The sequence below is a fragment of the Chinchilla lanigera genome, unplaced genomic scaffold, assembly GCF_000276665.1.
Source record: "Chinchilla lanigera isolate Chin_1 unplaced genomic scaffold, ChiLan1.0 scaffold00065, whole genome shotgun sequence".
NCBI classification, from domain to species: domain Eukaryota; kingdom Metazoa; phylum Chordata; class Mammalia; order Rodentia; family Chinchillidae; genus Chinchilla; species Chinchilla lanigera.
In genome coordinates, this window is record NW_004955466.1 from 2,302,330 (window position 1) to 2,323,219 (window position 20,890).

Sequence of the window (20,890 nt, forward strand, 5' to 3'; positions counted from 1 at the left end):
AGGAAATTAAGGCATAGAGGGATTGTTATTAAGTACTTTGCCCAAGTTATACAGACATTCCGACTCTAGAATCCATTTCTTTTCCTTGATACTAAGCTTTCTATAACTATCAATCAGTGGATTCAAATTTTTTTTTTTTTTTTTTTTTGGTTTTTGTCCGGTACTGGGAACCAAACTCACGACCTTGCACTTGCCAGGCAGGCGCTTTGCCGCTGAGCTAAATCCCCAGCCCCGTCAAAATAATTATTAATCACACTTCAGTCTTTAGAACCGCACAGAACAAACTCCACGCCATGCTTCACTTTAATATATTCTATCAGTCTGTCTTCTAGGCTTCTTTGGCATTTGGGGAGATTGATATATATCTGGTTTCGCATAGTACTGTTTTATATAGAGAAGAACTTGTTCAAATACCTGGGCTCTACTCTGGACATTCTGATTTCATGTATCTGAACTGGAATTTGAAATCTTTGTTTTTAATAAGGGTCCTTCAATGATTCTGACGCAGCAAGTCTGTGGCTTTGTATTTAGAACCACGGAGTTACATTTTATTCTTGGTGTCCCCAATATTACTCAAAAAATGAAGTCCCAAAGGTAGAAGTTCTCTTGACTTTTTTCTGATTTTTACGTAAGTACAGAGAACTATGAAGGTAAAAGTCTAATGGTTGTTATGGCTTGTGTCTACACGTTCCCCCAAAGCCTCATGTGGTCGTAAGTGAGGCTTTTCAGAGGTGGCTGGATCTAGAGTGAATGATGCTGGTATTGATTCAATGGTGCAATGCTAGTATTAAGGGTGCCCCACCCTAAGGTGAGTGCTACCCACCCTAAGGGCATGTAGCCTAGATAGAATATAAGGGACAGTAAGAGAGCTGCTGCTGTTGCTTGCACCTTCCTTGCTACTTTGCTGCTTTCCTGCCTTCCCGCAATAAGCTGTTTCCCCTCTGCAATGCCCTGGGCCATGCCACCCTGCCTGAGAGCCAGCCGATATGAACTGAAACTTCTACAAACTGTGAGCTACAGTAAATCTTCCCTCCTTTAACTTTCAGTATCAGGTATTTTGTTTCAGCAACAAAAATAGTGGCTAAGACAATCATAAACTTAAACATACGGGGACTTGTGTCTTATAATGATGTTTAAGAACCAAGTATGATGCTGCACACCTGTAATCCCAGCACTCGGGACGCTGAGGCAACAGGATTATCCCAAGTGGGAGGCCAGCCTGTGCTACATAGTGAGTTCAAGCCCAACCTGAACTACACAGCAAGATCCTATCTCCAAAAAAAAAAACAAAGATAGATCAATAGATAGATACAACTTTCAAAATAGAAAAGCATATAATTGGTAAATGGAAAATTTTAATTTTATTTTACTAATATCAGAACAGTAAGGAAGAAATGAAGTCTCCCTGTTTCTGTATGCAAAACCTTTTCTGACTCTTCAGATAACTCCATGGCATTTTCATTGAGAGGGAGGTGAGAAGGCAAGGATTTAGCACCATCCCACCCTACTTAATCAGAACAAAGGTTCCATGAAGTTGGAAGACAACTGACCTACTCCTCTGAATCAGTGCAGCTGCCTGCTATTTTCCCTGTGAGAACACCACCTACAAATAAAACCAAACATTTTGAGGGAAGTGTTTGCCACTCACTGTTCTTTGGAATGGCGGGATGGATACACATGGCCAGTCCACAGTTAATGTAGCAGGGCCCATCTTTTTTATCTCAACACTGGGTCTTTTTCATTACATGTTTTTTTCACCAAAGAACACCAATGAACTAAGGTATTCTCTAGTTACTGCACAACCTTTCTGTTCCTCCCTAAGAGGACACTTGGGGGGTCAGTTTAATAGACAAGGCCACTTATAAATATGTGTTGGGCTGGGGGTATAGCTCAGTGGTAAAGTGCACGATTAGTATATAGAAGGTCCTGAGTTCAACTCCCAGCACAAACAAATAAACAAAACTATCACTATTGATGACATAATGAAGTAAGTGTTAACAAGCCTCTATAATGTACATATCTAAATAATTCATGTTTATGAAATATATCAACCAAGAATTTACTCTTGTACTACCACTGCAGAAATATTTTTGCATTTTCTCATTGGTAAATTCTTCCAGAATCCATTTTGGAAGTAATTAAGGAAAATTCACTGTTATTCTATTTAATTTATATTTCAAATATATTATTTATTTTGATATTTAATTTAATCATCACTTTTGGGCTCTAAATGACAGCTGTCTGTTTCAAATGTCAAAAATAACCTACAGAATAAAGACCTCCCCCGACAGAAAACAGTCAAAAGCATGTGTAAAGGGCTAGTCCCCCCAAAAAAACATTCATAAAAGGAGAATATAATTTTGGGAGGGGTCTTTTTTTTGAGATAGGGTCTTGCTATGCAGTTCAGGCTGGCCTTGAGCTCACTTTGTAGCCCAGGCTGGTCTTGAATTTGCAATGATCCTCCTGCCTCAGCCTCCTGAGTGCTGGGATTACAGGCATGCGCCACCACACCCGGCAAGGATAATATAATTTTATATGATCACTTTGAAAGAAACTGCACCTGTTTGGATCTGCTACTGTTGGCATCAAAAAAGAAAGAAACTCACACATCATATTTTTAAATATTGTACTTTATAGTTGCATTATTGCTATAATAGTTTTCATTTTCCATATATCAAAATGTTATTTTCCTAAGTCTTCCTTTCATGACAGAAATCAAAGCCAAGTCCTTTACAGAGACTCTATAGTCTTCGCAGAAGACTGGCAGACTTTGTGACTTCCATGTACTGATGTCCTCCTGCTTCACATAAATCTGCATTTAAAGTTCAGTGTACCGGCCACCACATTGCCTAATTCTTCCACTATTCCAAATCTCTGAAGAAGCTTCCCAGAAATCCATGTTTGGATCAGCAAACAATCTGGTGTCATCAGCCGATTTCACCATTTCCTCTTAGAGTCATTAAAACCCAAAACAAGTACCATCTTGATACAACCCTTAGGGTTCTACCATGATCCTCTCTCCAGCTGAAGTCAAGCCATTCTCTGCTTCACTGTGGTTCCTCTCGTAAGATTTAGATGTGTTTATTTGATAAAAGTTTCAGTTTTGATGGCTATTTTTTAACTGAAAGTCGCAAAATGCATTACAGAAAGAAAAGAGAAAAAAATCCCAAAAGAATGACCAAAGAAACCACTTAACAGAAACTGTAACTAGTTATCTTAGCCAAGCACTCAAACCACCTAATATTCAATTGATTCTTACAGCTAAACAGAATTTTGACCTTTCATCTCCAATTATTTATTTCCATTATAATCACATGAGGACCTTAAACACATTTGAAAATTCTATATTAATTATAACCTGCAGGTCCAACTACTTTATTAGCTTTTTCTTCTCTTAATTACATTTAAAGAGAGAAAGGCAAACAGTCCTTATCCAGAAAGTAAAAAAGCAAACAGCTTCCTACCCAAACTGGTCTGTGCTGTGAACTAGGGGAGTCCCTTTCTTTCATTCAATTGCAAATGTCTGAAGCTTTCATTCTGCTTTCCCAGCCTTCTCTCTGCAGCTGCATTGAAGATGAGATGTGGGAATAAAAGAAAACTAGGCTGAGGCCAAAAAGCAATACTGTCCACACGCAAACTCACTCAAAGAGCAGCCATTTGTACATCCCTTCCCACTTTTTCCCTTTGAGCAGACCCATAGCAAAAGGAGGCACTGCTGTACCCTACCATGGCCAATCCTGTTTAATCAACTTCTCATGTGAAAATCAGGGAAGGGATACGGTCACTGGACCCCCACCTTCCAGCCCTTACTTAGAGACTGATGTGTTCAGAGCCATCCTTTAGCTCTAAGCAGGTTGAAATGAAGCAGGATCCAGAGAGCAAATGGAGACCCTCACAGGTCTCTTTAAGATGGGTGTGCGGCCAGAAGGTGGCAGAGGCACGCTCAGGAGTGAGCAGAATTCACTTTAGCTACCTTCCTCCCTGCAAAATCTTCCTCTTAAAAAGCCAGATCTGCTTTAGACTTTCTGGGTATCTGGCAGTCCATTCACCTCCACGGGAGGGTGTCATGTAACCTTATAATCCCAGCAGACTCCTTGCCACCAGTGAATCACATAAATGAAAAAGTTCACCACCTCAAAATCAAACTCTGCTGGGATCAGAGGGGTGTTCTCAAGGGTTTTTGCTCAGATGTCATTATAACTTCATGTTATTTTTAATACTGGTCCTTGGATTTTGCCCCACACAGAATTCGCAAGTCACAGAAGGACCATGAACAATGTCCAGATGTATAAAATGCAAAAATACTTCCCTACTTGTGGATTCCAAGATAAACACCACAAGAAGCACGTGTGACTAAACTCAGAGCTCGTTCCAAATTAAATACTGCATCATGTGCACAGTGCAAGGCTTCAAAAACAAAGCCCCACAAATATTCTACACGGTTCATAAGCCAGGCTTGGGCGAGCACATGACTGCACCGTAAGAAGAAAACATGAATTGGAGACTCGGGGTAAAGGGTGAGAACAGTCTTACTCAGTACCTTTCCCAGAAAACTGGTGCTATTTTCAGTAAACATTTATATAATATGGAACATAGATGAAAGAGGAAATAGTAACTTTTCTGGTATTTTTTTTCCACTGATGGATGACCCTTAATTCTAAAATAGGGAAACCCTACAAAGATTTCAAAATCCCCAGCTAAGTCAAGCACAAACATCACTGAATACAGATACACGCACACACACACTGGGGTAATGAATACTTAAATGTCTGGCTGGCCAGCCCAGACAGAACCCTTTTGACCTATTAGCTGGGTCTGGACAGAGTATGTGGAAACTTGGAGGCAGAAAAAGGGCACAGTCAGTCCATGGGAAAAGACTTTTATATTAGTGATATTGCATTTCAACAATTAAAGTTAAAAAAGGATAAATGTACAAAATAAAAAGACAGCACACAGATAGTTGGACTAACTGGGTAAGCTCAGGTTTTTTCCCCCACAACTTAAACAAAAACTAAGAAAAAATTCAGATTGAAAAATGTTCTATTGTTGAAATATCATGATTTTTAAAATTATGTAACATTTGATAGATGCAAAAGCATGTGTATACATATGCACATATATACTATGTAGGTTATAAAGCATTAATTACAGTCTATCTATAAACTTACCACTCAACTTATAAATTAAAATATTTCCCATATGCTATAGACTAAATCTTCATATTCCCCCAAAATTTCATATATTGAAGCCCTAATCTCCAATGTAATGGTATTTGGACACCTGAGTATTATGGGTCAAATCATTATTTTTCAACCAATCTCTCAAATTAAAGCTCAAATGCCTTAAATGTTACACAGTTGAAACTGATCAACAACAACAAATACTGCTCTTTCAATCACCAGTTTTCTTATATAACAGATGTCTTCCTATTCCAAGGTCCAAGTTTACCGATTATCTCCCTAGACTATGAGTCAATATAACAGTCACCTCCTCACACACACTCGACAAAAATCTTAGGTGGCACTAAAACTGTCAAATAAGACTATTTCTTTAAGAGTCACACAAACCGATTCCTTAAGTTGAGGCAAGCATTATCACACACGAAATTTTAACAATACCTGACCTACTCTTAACCACAGATGCCAATACGGCACTGAGACGAAAACCGTTCCTGCTCAAGGACAGCATCATCTGCAAAGCACACTACACACAAACTAACTCAGAAGTCCCTGCTGCCTGACAGCAAGAAGTTTCACAACCACTTTAACACATCTTTACGTACTGAACACAAGTCTCTTGAGGACTGTGTTCTAACGGGTAAGCCAACACCCTCAGTTATGTCAGCATTACGCAATATTCTTATGATTAAAAATTTGTCCATCAGTTTAAGGAACAAAACTGATAGTTAATGCCACTTTGGATTCCAAATAAAGCTGTATAACCTCCCCCAAATGCGATAGTGGTAGAAAATATCTCTGACTCATCTCTTCACTCTGCTCAAAGCACAAGATTAAGATCAGGAAGATCTAAAATCTCTTTCTGGGTGTGGAGAAGAGTCAGGAAAGAAAGTGCCTTAAGAATTTACACCATTCACAAGACATCAACCTAAAAGATGTTAAGGGACAAACTGCATTGTTAGTCCATAAAGTTTAATGGTTACTCGTTAGAAAGCAAAGTTTAGGAAACTGTTTACATAAACACATTTTATCTATAGTCTGGAATTACTTTTCATATTATAAAAATGAAAAATTTTTAAATTTTTAAAGCATTATAGCACATGCCAGGCTAATTAACAAAACTCATATCTTTTCACAAAACACAGCTGAAAAACCTAGGCTAAGAATTTATATTGATTTTGATAGATCATTCCATGGAAAAACCTTGAAGAGGAAAACATCTTTCTTAGAAAGCTATTAGTTAGCTGGGCGTAGCGGCGCACGCCTGTAATCCCAGCACTCAGGAGGAGGAGGCAGGAGGATCATTGCAAGTTCAAGACCAGCCTGGGCTACAAAGTGAGCTTAACGCCAACTTGAACTGCATAGCAAGACTCTGTCTCAAAAACACACACACAAAAAAATCAAATATCTGATAAAAGACTTACATTCAATATATAATGAGCTGTATGAGTCATAATAAAAACAGACAACCAAATTAAAAATGGGCAAAATATTTAAATAGACACTTCTTAGGAAAAAAATGCCAATGGTCAATAGCACATGAAAAGATTTTCAACATAATTAGCCACTGGGGAAATGCAAATAAGAACCATAATGAGATAACCACTTCACACCCAATAATAGGATGATTTTAATTTTTTTAAAAAATAACAAAAGACAACATTATATTTTCATGCAGATGTGGAGAAATTGAGACCCTAACTCATTGCTAGTGGGACTGTAAAATGATAAAGTCTCTTTGGAAAAGAGTTTGGCAGTTCCTCAAAATGTTAAACACAGATTTACCATATGATCCAGCAATTCCACCCCAGGGTATATAATCAAGGAAAATGAAAACATATGTCCATACAAAACTTGTACATAGTTCAATTCCCAGTACAAAAAAACTATACATGGATGCTTATAATTGCATTAGTCAGAACAGCCAAAAAGTGAAAACAAATCAAATGTCTACCAACTGATGAATGGATAAACAAAATAAAACACATTCATACAATGGCATATTATTTGGCAAGGAAAGGGAATGAAGTTCTGATAACATATTACACATGGATGAATTTTAAAAACATTATGCTCACAGGAAACACTTCAAAGAATCAACAATTAGGATTTCATCTTATTAAAAAGTTTTTGTACATCAAAAGAAGTCACCAAAGAGTGAAAAGAAAACCCACAAATTGGGAAAAAATTTTAGGCAACTTTCCCTCAGACAAAGGACTTCTATCTAGAACATATAAAGCGTTTTTGAAAATTGGACCCCCAAATTCAAAGACCCCATCCAAAAATGGGCATCTGAGATGAATGAATACACACTTCTCAGATTAAGAAATACAAATGGCAAATAAATATATGAAAAACTGTTCAACATCATTGGTCATCTGAGAAATGTGAATTAAAACAACACTGAGAGTCCATCTCACCCCAGAAAAAAAGTCAACCAATAACAAATGCTGGAGAGGCTGTGGGGAAAGAGGGATCCTCCTCCACTGTTGGTAGGAGTGTAGACTGGTACAACCACTGTGGAAATCAGTGTGGAGATTCCTCAAAAAACTAGGATTAAAGGCCCCATTCGACCCAGCTATTCTCCTTCCATGCAATTTCCCAGAAGAATTAAAAACATCATACCACAGCAATATATGTGCACCCATGTTTATAGCAGCACAGTTTGTCATAGCTAAATCTTGGAAACAACCCAAATGCTCATCAACCAAGAAACGGATAAAAAGGATGTGGTATTTTTATACGGAGCACTACTCCACTATATAGATAAACTCGAAACTTTTATAGGTAAATGGATGCAACTAGAGACCTTACTCCTAAGTGGAATAAGTCAGACTCACATGTGTAAACACCGTACTGTCTCCTAGTGTAAGAAACTGAAAGAGTAAGTAAGATCCAAAAGGTACAATAGATATTGTGAAAGGGAAAGAAACTGCTCAAAAATGAAAGAATAATTGGGATGGGGAAAGGAGAAAAGAAGGAAGGAACGTGTATACACACACACACACACACACACACACACACACGAGATAGCTAAGATAATTGTACTAGTAATTTCTACTAGTTCATTGAAAGGAACAGTTAGTGTTTATATTGTTTGATCAATCTTACTTGTCTATATCTGGTAATCTGAGCAACTACTTTGAAGATAACAATATGCAATATAATAACCATTGTTAATTTCCTATCATCTTGTTTTGAAATTCTGTATCTTTTTTATTATTGTCTTTAAAAGAAAGAAAACATTATGCTAAGTGAAAGAAGCTAGTCACAAAAGACAACATATTGTACGATTATTCCATTTTTATGAAATTTCTAAAGCAGGCAAATCTATAGAGACAAAAGTAGTGCTTACTAGAGACTAGGGAAGGTAAAAACTGAAAACAACAGCTATTGAGTAGTTTCTTTTAAGGATAATGAAAATTTTGGAATTAGTGGTGATAGTTGTATACTACCCGAATATGCTTTTTAAAAAAAACCTGAATCGTGTACTTTAAAGGGGTGAAGCATATGGCATATGAATTGTATCTCAATCTGTTTTCAAAACTTTCAATTCTTTGATGACTTTTTGTAATGCATTCTTTAAGCGTTTTAAGAACTGAAATGATGTCTATTTTCTAATATATATCCTTGAATATGAAAGCCCTAGTATTCAGCAGATGGACATTGGTCTACTGATACCACCCTTTCCCTGAGCAGAATTCAGCGGCAGTGAAATCCCTTCTGCCATATTTCACTCCTGAACTCAACCTTGACTCAGTTCCATTGTTCCGCTTTGCAAGACGTCCTCAGTAGGCCCTACAGTCTCACGGAGCACACAGTAGTATCATGAATGCCTGTTATTTTAGAAATACTAAGACTATAGCTGTGTTATTGATCCAAAATGAAGCAACAGAATTTATATTAAAATTTAAGAGCCGTATTTACAGAACTGGAACTATAAATCCACCTCTGTCTTATGACTGGTGTATCTTCTGATTATTTTTAAATGTACACTCTATCTTACAAGCAATTGCCAACATCTTTTCACATATGTGCCAAGTGTTAAAAGGAAGGCCTTTAATGGTATATCCAAAAATTGACCCTTTCAGAAAGGGTTCCTATCAAAGTTATCTTACACAAGCCATACTGTAACTAGTCAGATTCATTCATTTGACCAAAATGTATTGCACACTCAACACCTAACAAACACAGGGATTATATAAGTAAATTAAATTAGAAACAGACTCTACCATAAAAAGAATTCGCCACTATGGAAAAACCCAGAATGCCTTGTAAACAGACAGCAATGGTGAATAGAAAATGCTAGATAGAGGGAGTATGGACTATCAAGAAAGTCTTTAAAGTCAGAAGTCATGAATTCTACAAAGAGCAGAAAGGCAACAAAAACCAATCAGGAAGCTGGGTGTGATGGCACACTCCTGTAATCCCAGCACTCGGAAGGCTGAGGCAGGAGGATCTCTACAAGTTCAAGACCAGCCTGGGCTACAAAGTGAGTTCAAGGCCAGCCCGAACTGCATAGTGAGACCTTGTCTCAAAAAGACCAAAAAAAAAAAAGAAAAAAAAAAAACAAAACTAATCAGGAGACGCCTTACTGAGGTTCCCATCTGATCACCTCATCCCACTATTCATAAACATAAACATGCTACCTCTTTAGTAGGACCCAGGTATTCAGCCATATGCTCCAGTCCTGAGCAATACACACTCCTGCCCTCTGGGAGATCGTTTTCCAAACATGCCAGAATTATGTTTTTATTAATTCCAGAAAATCTTTCTCTGAGAGGGAAATGAAAGGGTGAATATGAAACAAACCAAACTTTAAAAGAAGAGTATTCTTTCCAGTATCATTTAATATACCCTACAAAAAAAGGGTACCAGGATTTTAAGTGCAGATATTCAAACTCAACCTATAAACTCCCAGAGGGTGGGAACAGCATTTTATTCACCGTGGTACCCTACACCACAACTGCTGCCTCTTACACACGAGTGTCCAATAAACAACCACATGAATCAACGTAAGCAACAAATGCCACAGGTATTGTTTTCCTGAGGTAATTACGGACGGCATATTACTTCCTTCATAATATGCCGGCTTACTTTCTCCCTTTCTCTTCCCTCGCCCTCCTACTTCTTTTCTCTCTCTTTATCTTTATTTCTTCCTTTCCCTCTTACTTGAAATCTGCGTTAGGTTTCAGAAACTGCCACCAGCGGACAATTGCTTTGCAAAGTAGGCCCCAATGATTCTAGCAGTCGCCGCGGAGGGCTTGCAGATTTCTAATTTAAAAGCGCCACCTAGTGGATAAAGCTCCCTTTACAGGGACAGTACCAGGAAACCTGAAGCTTAACTGAAAGAAGCGTTAATGCCAGTTCTTCTGTGTGCAGATAATCTAGTATAAATAAACTTTGACCCTGCCTCAAAAAGAAAAAAAAAAAAAAAAAAAAAAAAGAAGTGTTAAGTGACTACATTAGAGAACACAGAATAGGAAAAGCAGTCTAGCTTTCCTATATCCTTACAAAGAGACAACCTAACTCTAAAACGGCCGAGAGTAGACTCTGAGCAAGAACCAAGGAGAATCAAAAGTAAAGAAGACTGAGTCTTGACAAAATCATTTGAGCCTTCTGGATCAAATCTCATTTAAGGGTAGACTACTCCTGCACCAATGGGGACACAAAATACACCCCTACATATACCCCGTAACTTTAATGTAAGGCATTCACCGGTAAGTCTAAAATAGGGTATTCAATGAACACTATCATTGTGGGAGCCACTGAAAATAGCATTTGATTTCTGCAAAAACTAGTTCAAAAATGAAACAAAGAGCAATTTTCAGGGTTAAACAATATATAAGTGACTATTATTCTTTATTCGCACAGATTGCTAGGAAAGCCCAGAGGCATACTATATTTCTGGAATTATTTATACTAGCTTATCTGCAAAAAGACATTACATTTTAAATTAACCAAGTAAATAAAGCAAATACTAAAATATGGTATCATTAAAAATAGTATCCTCAGCCAGGCGTGGTAGAACACACCTGTAATCCCAGCCCTCGGCTGAGGCTGAGGCAGGAAGATTGCTGTTCAAGGCCAGACTGGGCTACATAGTAAGCCTGAACTGCATAGCAAGACCCTGTCTCAAAAAGACAAAAAAAAAGAAAGTATCCTCTTTCACCAAGAGCAGTTGTTCTGATGATCCCACTCTCTTCTACTATCCATTTCAATTCCATCTCATCTTACTTCTTAGCAACCAAGTCCTTCCCAACATTAGAAATTACTGTCTTACTATATCAAAGTGAAATCGTTCATTAACATAATAAAATAGTATCAGTTAACTCTCCATATCCTCAAGTTGAAGTATATGGGAGGATGTGCATAGATGACATGTAAATACCACACCATTTTATTTTAGACTCCTAACCATTCTCAGATTTTGGTATCCACGCGATTCCTAGAACAGAAGCCCACGGATAGTCAGAGATGACTGTGCAATGTGAGCCTCAAGCCAGCTCCTTCCTTAATAAACGCTAGGACTATTTCTGCTGTGACCAGAAACAGGTCCAGAATCCCACTAGGGCCACGACTACTGAACCGGCCAATGAGACAGGCAAGAGGCTGACAAACTAGAAAGAAGAAAGCTGGCTATTTTCAGATTGTGACAGCACTTGCACAAACGGGCAGGTATCCCTTGATCGTGAATAGGATGACTCAAAGTTGATATTCTTTCTGAATTAACTTATAAATGTAATCCCAACAAAATACCAAGAACCTTCTTGGGGAACTAGACAACTTGGTACTAAAACTAAGAGAAGAATCACTTCAATAAAAACTAAATCTGTACCTCAAGTCCTACATACAATAAATCACAAATGGAACAGAGATCCAAATCAGAAACTTAATCTTAGCCAGACGTGGTGACGCACGCCTGTAATGCCAGCACTTGGGAGGCTGAGGCAGGAGGATCTTTGCAAGTTCGAAACCAGCCTGCGCTACAAAGTGAGCTCAAGGCCAGTCTGAACTGCATAGTGACACCTTGTCTCAAAAAGACCAAAAAAATAAAATATATATTTCTTATCTTGATCTTATTACTCATAGTAGTTATGGTTTATAACGTCTCCACAAAGACAGAAATCATGCAGCCAGGGATATAGCTCAGTGGCATAAGCACCTGCCTGACAAGCATAAGGTCCTGAGTTTGATTCCCGGTACCAAAAAAAAAAAAAAAAGAAGACAGAAATCATGACAATTGATCATTATTCCCAAAGAAAACACAGGATTGAATTCTCACAGTGTCTAGTAAGAATATTTTTATCAACTGATGAACACATAATTTGTTTTATATGGATTTCTGTTTAAAACACTTATTTAATGAATAGTTGGTTCATTAACACTGAACTTCCTGCCAGCAGAGCTATAATCAATGCCTAAATGAAACTTACGTAACATGTTTATTTGCTGTCTAGCCACAGCCTTCTTGCCCTTAGCGACACTTCATGGCATTCTGGCATTATTCGTGGGAACCGTTTAAATGTCTAATTTTTGCTTCAAAGCTGAAATTTTATCATTAGTAACATCAAACTTCTGTTTGTTAATTTTTTTGGAAAATGTTTGCCAAAGATCAGAGTCTGAATAACCATAATTCATCTACCAGCCACTTTTTTTTAAATGAAAATGGTGTCCCATGAAAAAAGCCGCTATTTTAATTCAGAACTCTCCAGAAGTACTGCTTCTTGACACAATCATACTTGAGCATACAGAACTGCCTTACAAATACTTTACAGAGCCATAGAATATTAATAAAATATACACTCAAGGTTTAAGATTTAATGAAATTAATCATTTTAACTGATGCATTAGGACATGCTTCAGCAAAATTCGTTTGTACTCCAAGTGTGTGGCAGTAAATAATATATTTATTACTAATTTAGTTTCATTCCACAGCCTTTTTTTTTTTTTTTTTTTGGTACCGGGAATCAAACTCCTGACCTCAGCCTTGCCAGGCAAGTGCTTATGCTGCTGAGCTACATCCCCAGCCCCATTCCACAGCCTTAATTTCTACACATACACAAGTTTTACCCATAACTGTTTCCTCACCATCAACTCTAATGTCCACACAATGAAAAAGAGAAATGATATCTTAGTATAACTATGAAAATAGTTCTAGCCGGGCGTGGTGGTGCACGCCTGTAATCCCAGCACTAGGGAGGCTGAGGCAGGAGGATTGGTGTGAGTTCAAGACCAGACTGGGCTACAAAGTGAGCTCAAGGCCAGCCTGAACTGCATAGCCAGACTCTGTCGCAAAAATACCAGAAAAAAAAGAAAAGAAAATAGTTCTTATTTTGCATATTACTGATAAAATCTCAGAGCTACTCCAGTAATCCCCAGATCGCATATGAAAATGACTGCCCTAGATAAGTGGTTCTCAAGTTTGATGTGCCTCAGAATCACCTGTGATCTCAAACTAACGGGTCGAAATCTACTTGCACCATTATATAATTCTTAGGTCCATCCAAGGCTGGTAATCACTGACCTAGATCTGTGTGGTGAACCTACAGCATGTGTGCCGCAGTGGGCTGTTTGTATCACTGAAAACACCAAAAAAGTCACCATCACTGACCTAGATGGTACAGTGACAGATAAAACGAGGGTGATAACAGTAGAAATGAATACTGGGGAATGACAGCAAGAAACCCTATTAAGCAAGAACTGAAAGGAGACAGTTATGATTATGCGTGCTTGTAATCCCACAACTGCAGAGGCTGAGGCAGGAGGATCACACATTTGAGGTCAGCCTGGGCCATATAGCAAGTCTGAGGAAAGCCTGAGCTACACACCAAGACCCTGTCTCCAAAAACAGACAAAAAGAAAAGAAAGAACTGAAAGCTTTATAGATTGATAAAATATAAAATTATGAAAAAAACAAAAATTTAAGTCTTGATTAGAGAAAAACTGGTAATATGAAAAGAATGAGAGAAGAAAAGACTATTTTGGAATAGAAGGGAAATGAATGATTTTTTAATTGATTCTCTTGGTCAGAATTCATCACGTCTTCCAATATGTTCTCACTAAATTGCACAGCGTTTTAAAATTTTACTTCACTTTTAAGTTCTCCATGCTGTTTACCTGTTAGTATTCTGCCCAAAATTTAAACTCCTCAGAGACCTGAATGAGCTTGGGGAGCACCATCCCAAATTCCTAACTATATGATTTTTCTGGGGTTACTTAATCTCTCTAGCTTCAATTTTGTCTAAAATGGACTAGAGATAAATTTTCATTGTACTTATCATAAGGCCAAATGCATTGGGAATGCTCAAAGAATAACAAGGATAAAATCAATCAGCACCGTTGCATTCACTCCAAAAGTACTGCTTTTAATTAAGACCTTTCTGCATGAGTGCAGACCTTTGGAAATTCTCACTGTAAAACACATCACAGACACAGCGCATCGTCAATAGATTACAGAAGGACAGTCTAATTTGTAAACTCAATCATCTAATTTAGCCTGCTTTATATGTATTAAGGCCTCTGGAGTGATGGACAAACAATGTAATTTTAAAATATGTGTTTCCTGTTTTGGAATGTGGCATCTAACTGTGTAAAGAGTAGACGAAGAAAACAAGTTTTCAAAACTCCTAGACTGCTGGTGGGTTTACTGTATCTGTGCTATTTTTAGCCTTCATAAACACAGATCCAGCAGGGAAATTGAGCTCTCTTCTCTATTCATGTGACTGAAATGCACATCTGGTCTGCAAGGCAGCAGTTTGCAAGAGCTGCTCCCCAGAGGTTAATGATTCTGGACAGAGGTGCAGTACAAAACTCTCATCTAACTGAAAAGCAGTGGCGTGGGGAGCAAGTAGGAAGAAGTACTCTTAAGGGAAGCAAAATCCAATTCCCAAAGTTGACTGAACCAGAACAGCTAAGCTCACATCTCCTGACTTGAGAAAAATAATGGCAGGTCTTTTTGACCAAGTATAAGTACTATAGTGCTAGGTCTCATCTAAAAATAACTACGAAAAAAAATCCAGAAGAACTGTACATCAGCAAAGTGTGATGAAGAGCTTTCTAAAGTCCACATTACGACCCAGTAGTGCTAATTCTATTACATTAGGAACCCCCACCCTATATTTCCACATAGGGCACGCGCGGGGAAGACTAACCCCTCAAGTTAAAAATGTGGAATGCTGTCTCAGGATGCTTCTAGTTGCAAGTGAATAAAAATACAATCAATGTCGTTTAAATAACACTTCTGAAGCCTTTGTGCTCACAGAAATCACTGGGGAGTCTGTCAAAACAGAGACCATGATTTGGCAGGACTAACAGACACTCCCGGGTGATGCCAGGCTGCCAGCCTGTGGACTACACTGTCAATCCCGAAAACTCGCACCAAAGCCAGGACAAGACTGTTGGTTAATGTCATCAAGGACTCAATAGTCAACAGAGCTACATGCTTCCTTGGTCACGTCCTGCAAATTGATTGGCATAAGAGAAATTAGTTAATCCTTGATCAGTCAGACCCCTTCCTAGACTGACAGTGGAAAGGTATAGAAAAGCGTCACAAGTTCATAAGGAAGAAACAGCAGCTGCTTCTCAGGTTATCAACAATAAGCAATACATACGCGTTTTTCCTCCCTTCATTTCAGCAATGTCATCATGTGCCTCTGAACTCCCTGAATCACCTTTTCCTGATTTTGAAATCTGTATTCTGTAAGATAACTTTCTAATGTTTTTCATCTCTGCGATTCCACATTAGAGAGTTCTGTGGATATATTGCAATGACAAAGCACTTGTTTAATATGCACAAGACCCCAACACTGCAATAATGATAATAATGATAATACATAGAATATAACTATAGAAATAATTTCAAAATATCTTGTCAATATAAATCATCAAAGATGTTTATTGTTTCAGAATACATAAAACTGTAACAGAAAACTAGTAGTAACTGGGTGACAGTAGTCTAGAAGTTATGTAACAAACTCATAATTTAAGAATACAAATGAATAAATGAATGGATGAAGAAATGTAGGACTTGGTCTCAAATCTATTCATCTCTCCATGGAAGCAATACTTCCTCCTAGGGTGAATTTTATGGTATGCAAATTACATTTCAATAAAGCTGAGTTTTGAAGAATTATTTTCCTCTAATAACAGAGAAACAACTTGTGCGGAACAAAATCTGTAAGAGAGACTGGGTCACATATACTGCCAAACATCAACTATTTCGTTTAAACAAAAATTAGGGTCACACAAATTACAACAGAAACCCTTGAAAGAACAGCAAAACTATGGACCGTGTGATGTGATTCCAAGTATCGTTCCACCTCACGTAACTCCTAAACTCATGAAACGTAATGTTTTCCATTAAAAGCCCTCCTCGCCAGTAAACAGTAAGTAAAGGCAAACATCTCACAGTCATAATTCACTAGCAGATGAGCCATTTTTAAAAAATGAAGACCAAAGGAATGTGAAGACAGGTTTTACAGGTTGGGCTCACCGTTTCAAAGGTATTCTTTTACTCGACACTAAAATGTTAAAAGTAGAGTTATTATTTCAGAGTAATGCATAATATAAATGTCTATACAATGCTATCTCCAGACATGGGTCATGGGTCCATGCTTTTTCAACCTAAAATTTTTAAAGACTTTTTTTTTTTTTGGTTTTTGGTTTTTCTCCGGTACCGGAAACCGAACTCACAACCTTGCGCTTGCCAGGCAGGCGCTTTGCCGCTGAGCTAAATCCCCAGCCCCTTCAACCTAAAATTTAATTGGTTCCTAACCCACATTACTGTGCAAATACGGTGTGACGCTCAGGCAATGTAAACAGCAATGGATGTCAACAACACTGGCCATGAGAGTTGAAAAATGAGTAATAACAAAGAATAAAGCACAATGGCAGCAACTGAGTTTCCTAAATTGCTTTGAAAATACAATTCACTTTTACTATCTACTCCATACCACATGATTTTTGTTTAAATGTTTATCCCATAACCGAAGCAAGAAAACTACGGTCAAAACCCAAACACTATCTAGAGCAGAGTTACTACAAGGTAGCTTTTAATGTTAGCTCTATTTATATTCATAGATGCACAATGTCCACCATGGATATCTTGACCTACAATTTCAAAATGAGTCAAAGCCTAACTGTGATTCAAGGCCGGGCCTGGTGGCGCACACCTGTAATCCCAGCACTCGGGAGGCTGAGGCAGGAGGATCATTGCGAGTTGGAGACTAGACTGGGCTACAAAGTGAGCTCAAGGCCAGCCTGAACTGCAAAGCGAGACCCTGTCTCAAAAATAATGATTTAAGGGAAAAAAAGCTGTCATAAAAATTATACTCACTGATTGAGCTTAAGTTTTAGAGAAATAAGTATTGTTTTTCCAGTTCTGAAAATTAAACCCAGAGACAGCTGAGCTACATTGCCAGCCCTTTTTATTTTTTACATTTTTTTTTGAGACAGAGTATCATTGAATTTCCCAGGCCTTGAACTTGTGCTTCTCCTGCCTCAGCATCCCAAATGATTGGAATTACAGGCATGCACCCCTTTATCTGGCGGAAATAATTATTTCTAACCGTAAACCTTGAACCAAAGCCTGCCCAATTGAAAATTGATAAAACCTGATTATGTATAATTTTCCACATCGAATATTCATCCGCATCATTTTTAGCAGCTACACAGCATTCTAATGAATGAATGTAATCAATGTACTCGAATTGCTTTGATTCTTAGATTTCTTACAAGTTCTTACCAATATTATGAAACAAAACTACCAAGACTCATTCTTGTTTCTTTATAACAAATAGGGAATAAGTCAAAATAAATGTCCATTTTTGAAGTCTATCATACATTGTGCCAAATCGCCCCATTCTCTCTCTCTCTCTCTCTCTCTCTCTCTCACACACACACACACACACACACACACAATCTGGTACTAAGTTACACGCTTACTACCAATATCCATTTTCTCACACTCTTATACTGCATCTTATCAGTTTTTTCAGCTTTCAGTGTCACTGCATATGCCTCTTCCTCCCCCTTTTTCTTGTTGTAATTCAAGTTTAAGTTCTTATGACTTCACGCCTAGATTACTATGATAAACTTTTGCTTCCCATGTATCTTCTCCTCTATTCTCTGAACCAGAAGTCCTCAAACATTTTGGCTTCATAACTTTACATCATTTAAAAATTACCTGGGGGACTTTCTGGAAGATGGTGGAAGGGTAAGCAGCAGAAAAACAGCCTGAGAGTTGCCATACAGACACTGGAATATAACAACACCAGCAAGAGGAGGAGGAGAGAAGTGGGCCCCTGGACCCATCTGTTGGACTGATTTTTCATGGTCATGGGCTATTTTTAATAAGTCTTTCATTTGATGATCACTAAGCACAACCCTACCTTCCCCATCTGATATTGTCTCTTCACATTGGTTGACTCTGCTGCACACACTTTCGATAGAGTTTTTAATCTCCTGGATATCCGTTTGAATTTGATTTATTCATTCTAGTTCTTTCCTCTGCTGGGCATTCATGGTTTCCATCACTTTCTTATTTTTTATTTATTACTTTTATTATTTTATTTTTTATTTATTACTTTCCTATTTTTTATTTGTATCTTCTACTCTAGATTCACTAACCATGTTCTTCATTATAGTCATCACCTCTTTCTTAAACTGCAATTATTTCTGATCTGTTTTTCTAGAGCTTCACTTATCTGCTTTGTCACTTCTGCTGTTACCATTTCAGAGAGTTCAGGTGGGTGGCTTTTGATTTGCTGCACCTCACTGCCCCCTCAGTTTGCCCTTGGCAAGCTAGAAGGCTGGGGTTGCATCTTGTTTCTATGTCTTCTCATTTTCTATATTTTCAAAATTTATTTTCTGCATTGATGCTCGTAAATTGCTTCTTGAGATCTTATGAAACGACTGCTATTCAGAGATGTGTTCCAGGTAGAGCTGGCTTTTGGCTTTTGAGCCTATCACAAGATCCTAGCCCTTCAATTTGGTAGGGGTGAGAAGTTGCTGCCTATTTGATCTAGCCACTGGTTCTTTGGGCTATAGTTTGTGACCCTCAGACAATCTCAGTCTTAGCATATAGCTTGGAAAATGACAAACTGTGGTAACTATGAATTTGCCACCTTTAACCATACAAACTATATTTGTGGCTATATAAAAACATCTAAAATAAACCAGAAAATTATATACAGTAAATATCCCTTCAGTTGAGCAATTTTACCCTCTGGGGAAAAAATTTTAAAAGGACAGGAGAAAAAAAATAGAGAAACAGAAGAAAAGGAAGAGATTAGAAGCAAGGTTGAAGGACAAATGAAGATTACCTAAGTTTTTGGAGACCAGTGAAGAAGAAAAGAAACAAAGAGGGAAGAAACAAAAATAAGAACTAAACAAAACCAAAGAACTAAAACAATGTTCACACTCATGTGAAAACAAGAATATACATCAAAAATAAAGACAGAAAGAAAGATTTCTCTGTGATTTCAAGCCTGTGCTTCTCTTCTGGGGTCTCCTGCTTTGTAGTAGGGTCCACTTCACGGCACGTCTCTGCTGTCACTGGTAGACAAGGACGCAGACAGAGCCCAGGTCTGTATTCTATGATCCCAGCATGTCTGCAGTAGGAACAGGGTAGGATGCTGATTCAACTCCTCAGAAGTTCAGGCTGATTCTGGTCTCTGGTTGGGAGGCTGTGACCCAAGTTCTTCAGTGCACTACACTATGGGTGTATCTTGGCAGCTAGACCTCAGCTCCCCAACCTTAGATGTCTCTGGGTTATACCTCACCCAGACTCTGGGATCCCCAATACAAAGCCAACCCATGGCTGTTCGAAGTCCTTAGTTCAGCTAGCTCCACCCCAAAATGGCATCCAGTCAATCACCCACTCCTGGGGACCTTTGGACCGCAGTCATCTACCAGCTGCTTCAGCCCACAGCATCCACTGCTCCCCTCCACTGGAGGACCTCTGCTGTCGCCATACCTCTGTAGGCTGGAGCCTCCTCTCTCACACCATGAGCCGGGAGTCAGTGAGAAGGTGCAGTTGCCACCTCCCTTTTCTGCACTGAGTTCCGTCACCTCGCTCTCCTCGCCTCTCCCCTCCCTGTGAGCTCCAGTTCTCCCTTCGGACCTCTCCTGGGTCTCGGTGATCCACCTCCCTCCTTCTTCTCTTCCCCAGGTCACTATACTCCAGCATCTGGTCTCCTAATCCCGGAGAGGCTGATTTGCCACTGCTCACCATTCCACCATCTTCCTGGAAGCCTCCCATGATGTACTTTAAATTGTTTACTTGAATATAATTTAAACAGTGAGCTGTAATAGGAGGACATCACCTTCCTCTTCAGAAAAACAGGGAAGCAGAGATAGACCAGCAGCTGATCAGATAGGACATAGGGTGTGGCTCAGACTGGTTAGGAAGAAACTTCTAGGACTACCTTTCAGACCTAGGTGTAGAAGGTCTTGAGGGTTTCCACAGGATACAGACTGCCTAAAAAGCCACAGACGCCAAGAAGAGTTCACTGTGCTGGCTTTCCTCATCACAGCCCACCTTTGTCCTCCAGGGTGTACTTTTATCTTACTTTCTTTTTGGCTTAACCTCACTCTACAAAGCCAGTTTATCCTTCACGCTTCACTTTTACTTTTTCACATAAACTTTGTCACCATTTTTTGTTCATTTCATTTAATTCTTTGTTCAAGATGAGGAGAACCTGGAATCCAAC

The 20,890-nt window shown here is 38.5% G+C and overlaps 1 protein-coding gene and 1 long non-coding RNA gene across 23 annotated transcripts in view; one reads left to right on the forward strand and one right to left on the reverse strand.

The window, feature by feature from the left end:
* Positions 1 to 20,890, reverse strand: part of Rad51b (RAD51 paralog B) — a 701,675-nt gene that overhangs the window by 615,858 nt on the left and 64,927 nt on the right. Inside the window, exon 8 of one of the 22 annotated variants that reach the window (XM_013521915.1) lies at positions 19,685 to 19,789. The exons of the other annotated variants lie outside the window; for them this stretch is intronic. Within the exon in view, the coding sequence (XP_013377369.1) occupies positions 19,712 to 19,789 (78 nt within the window). The 3' untranslated portion in view covers positions 19,685 to 19,711. Of the gene's footprint in view, positions 1 to 19,684; positions 19,790 to 20,890 lie in introns of those variants that run through there. 22 annotated transcript variants of the gene reach the window in all.
* The window catches only part of LOC106150154, a 48,564-nt gene that overhangs the window by 18,917 nt on the left and 8,757 nt on the right, over positions 1 to 20,890 (forward strand). The gene's annotated exons all lie outside the window — the stretch shown is intronic.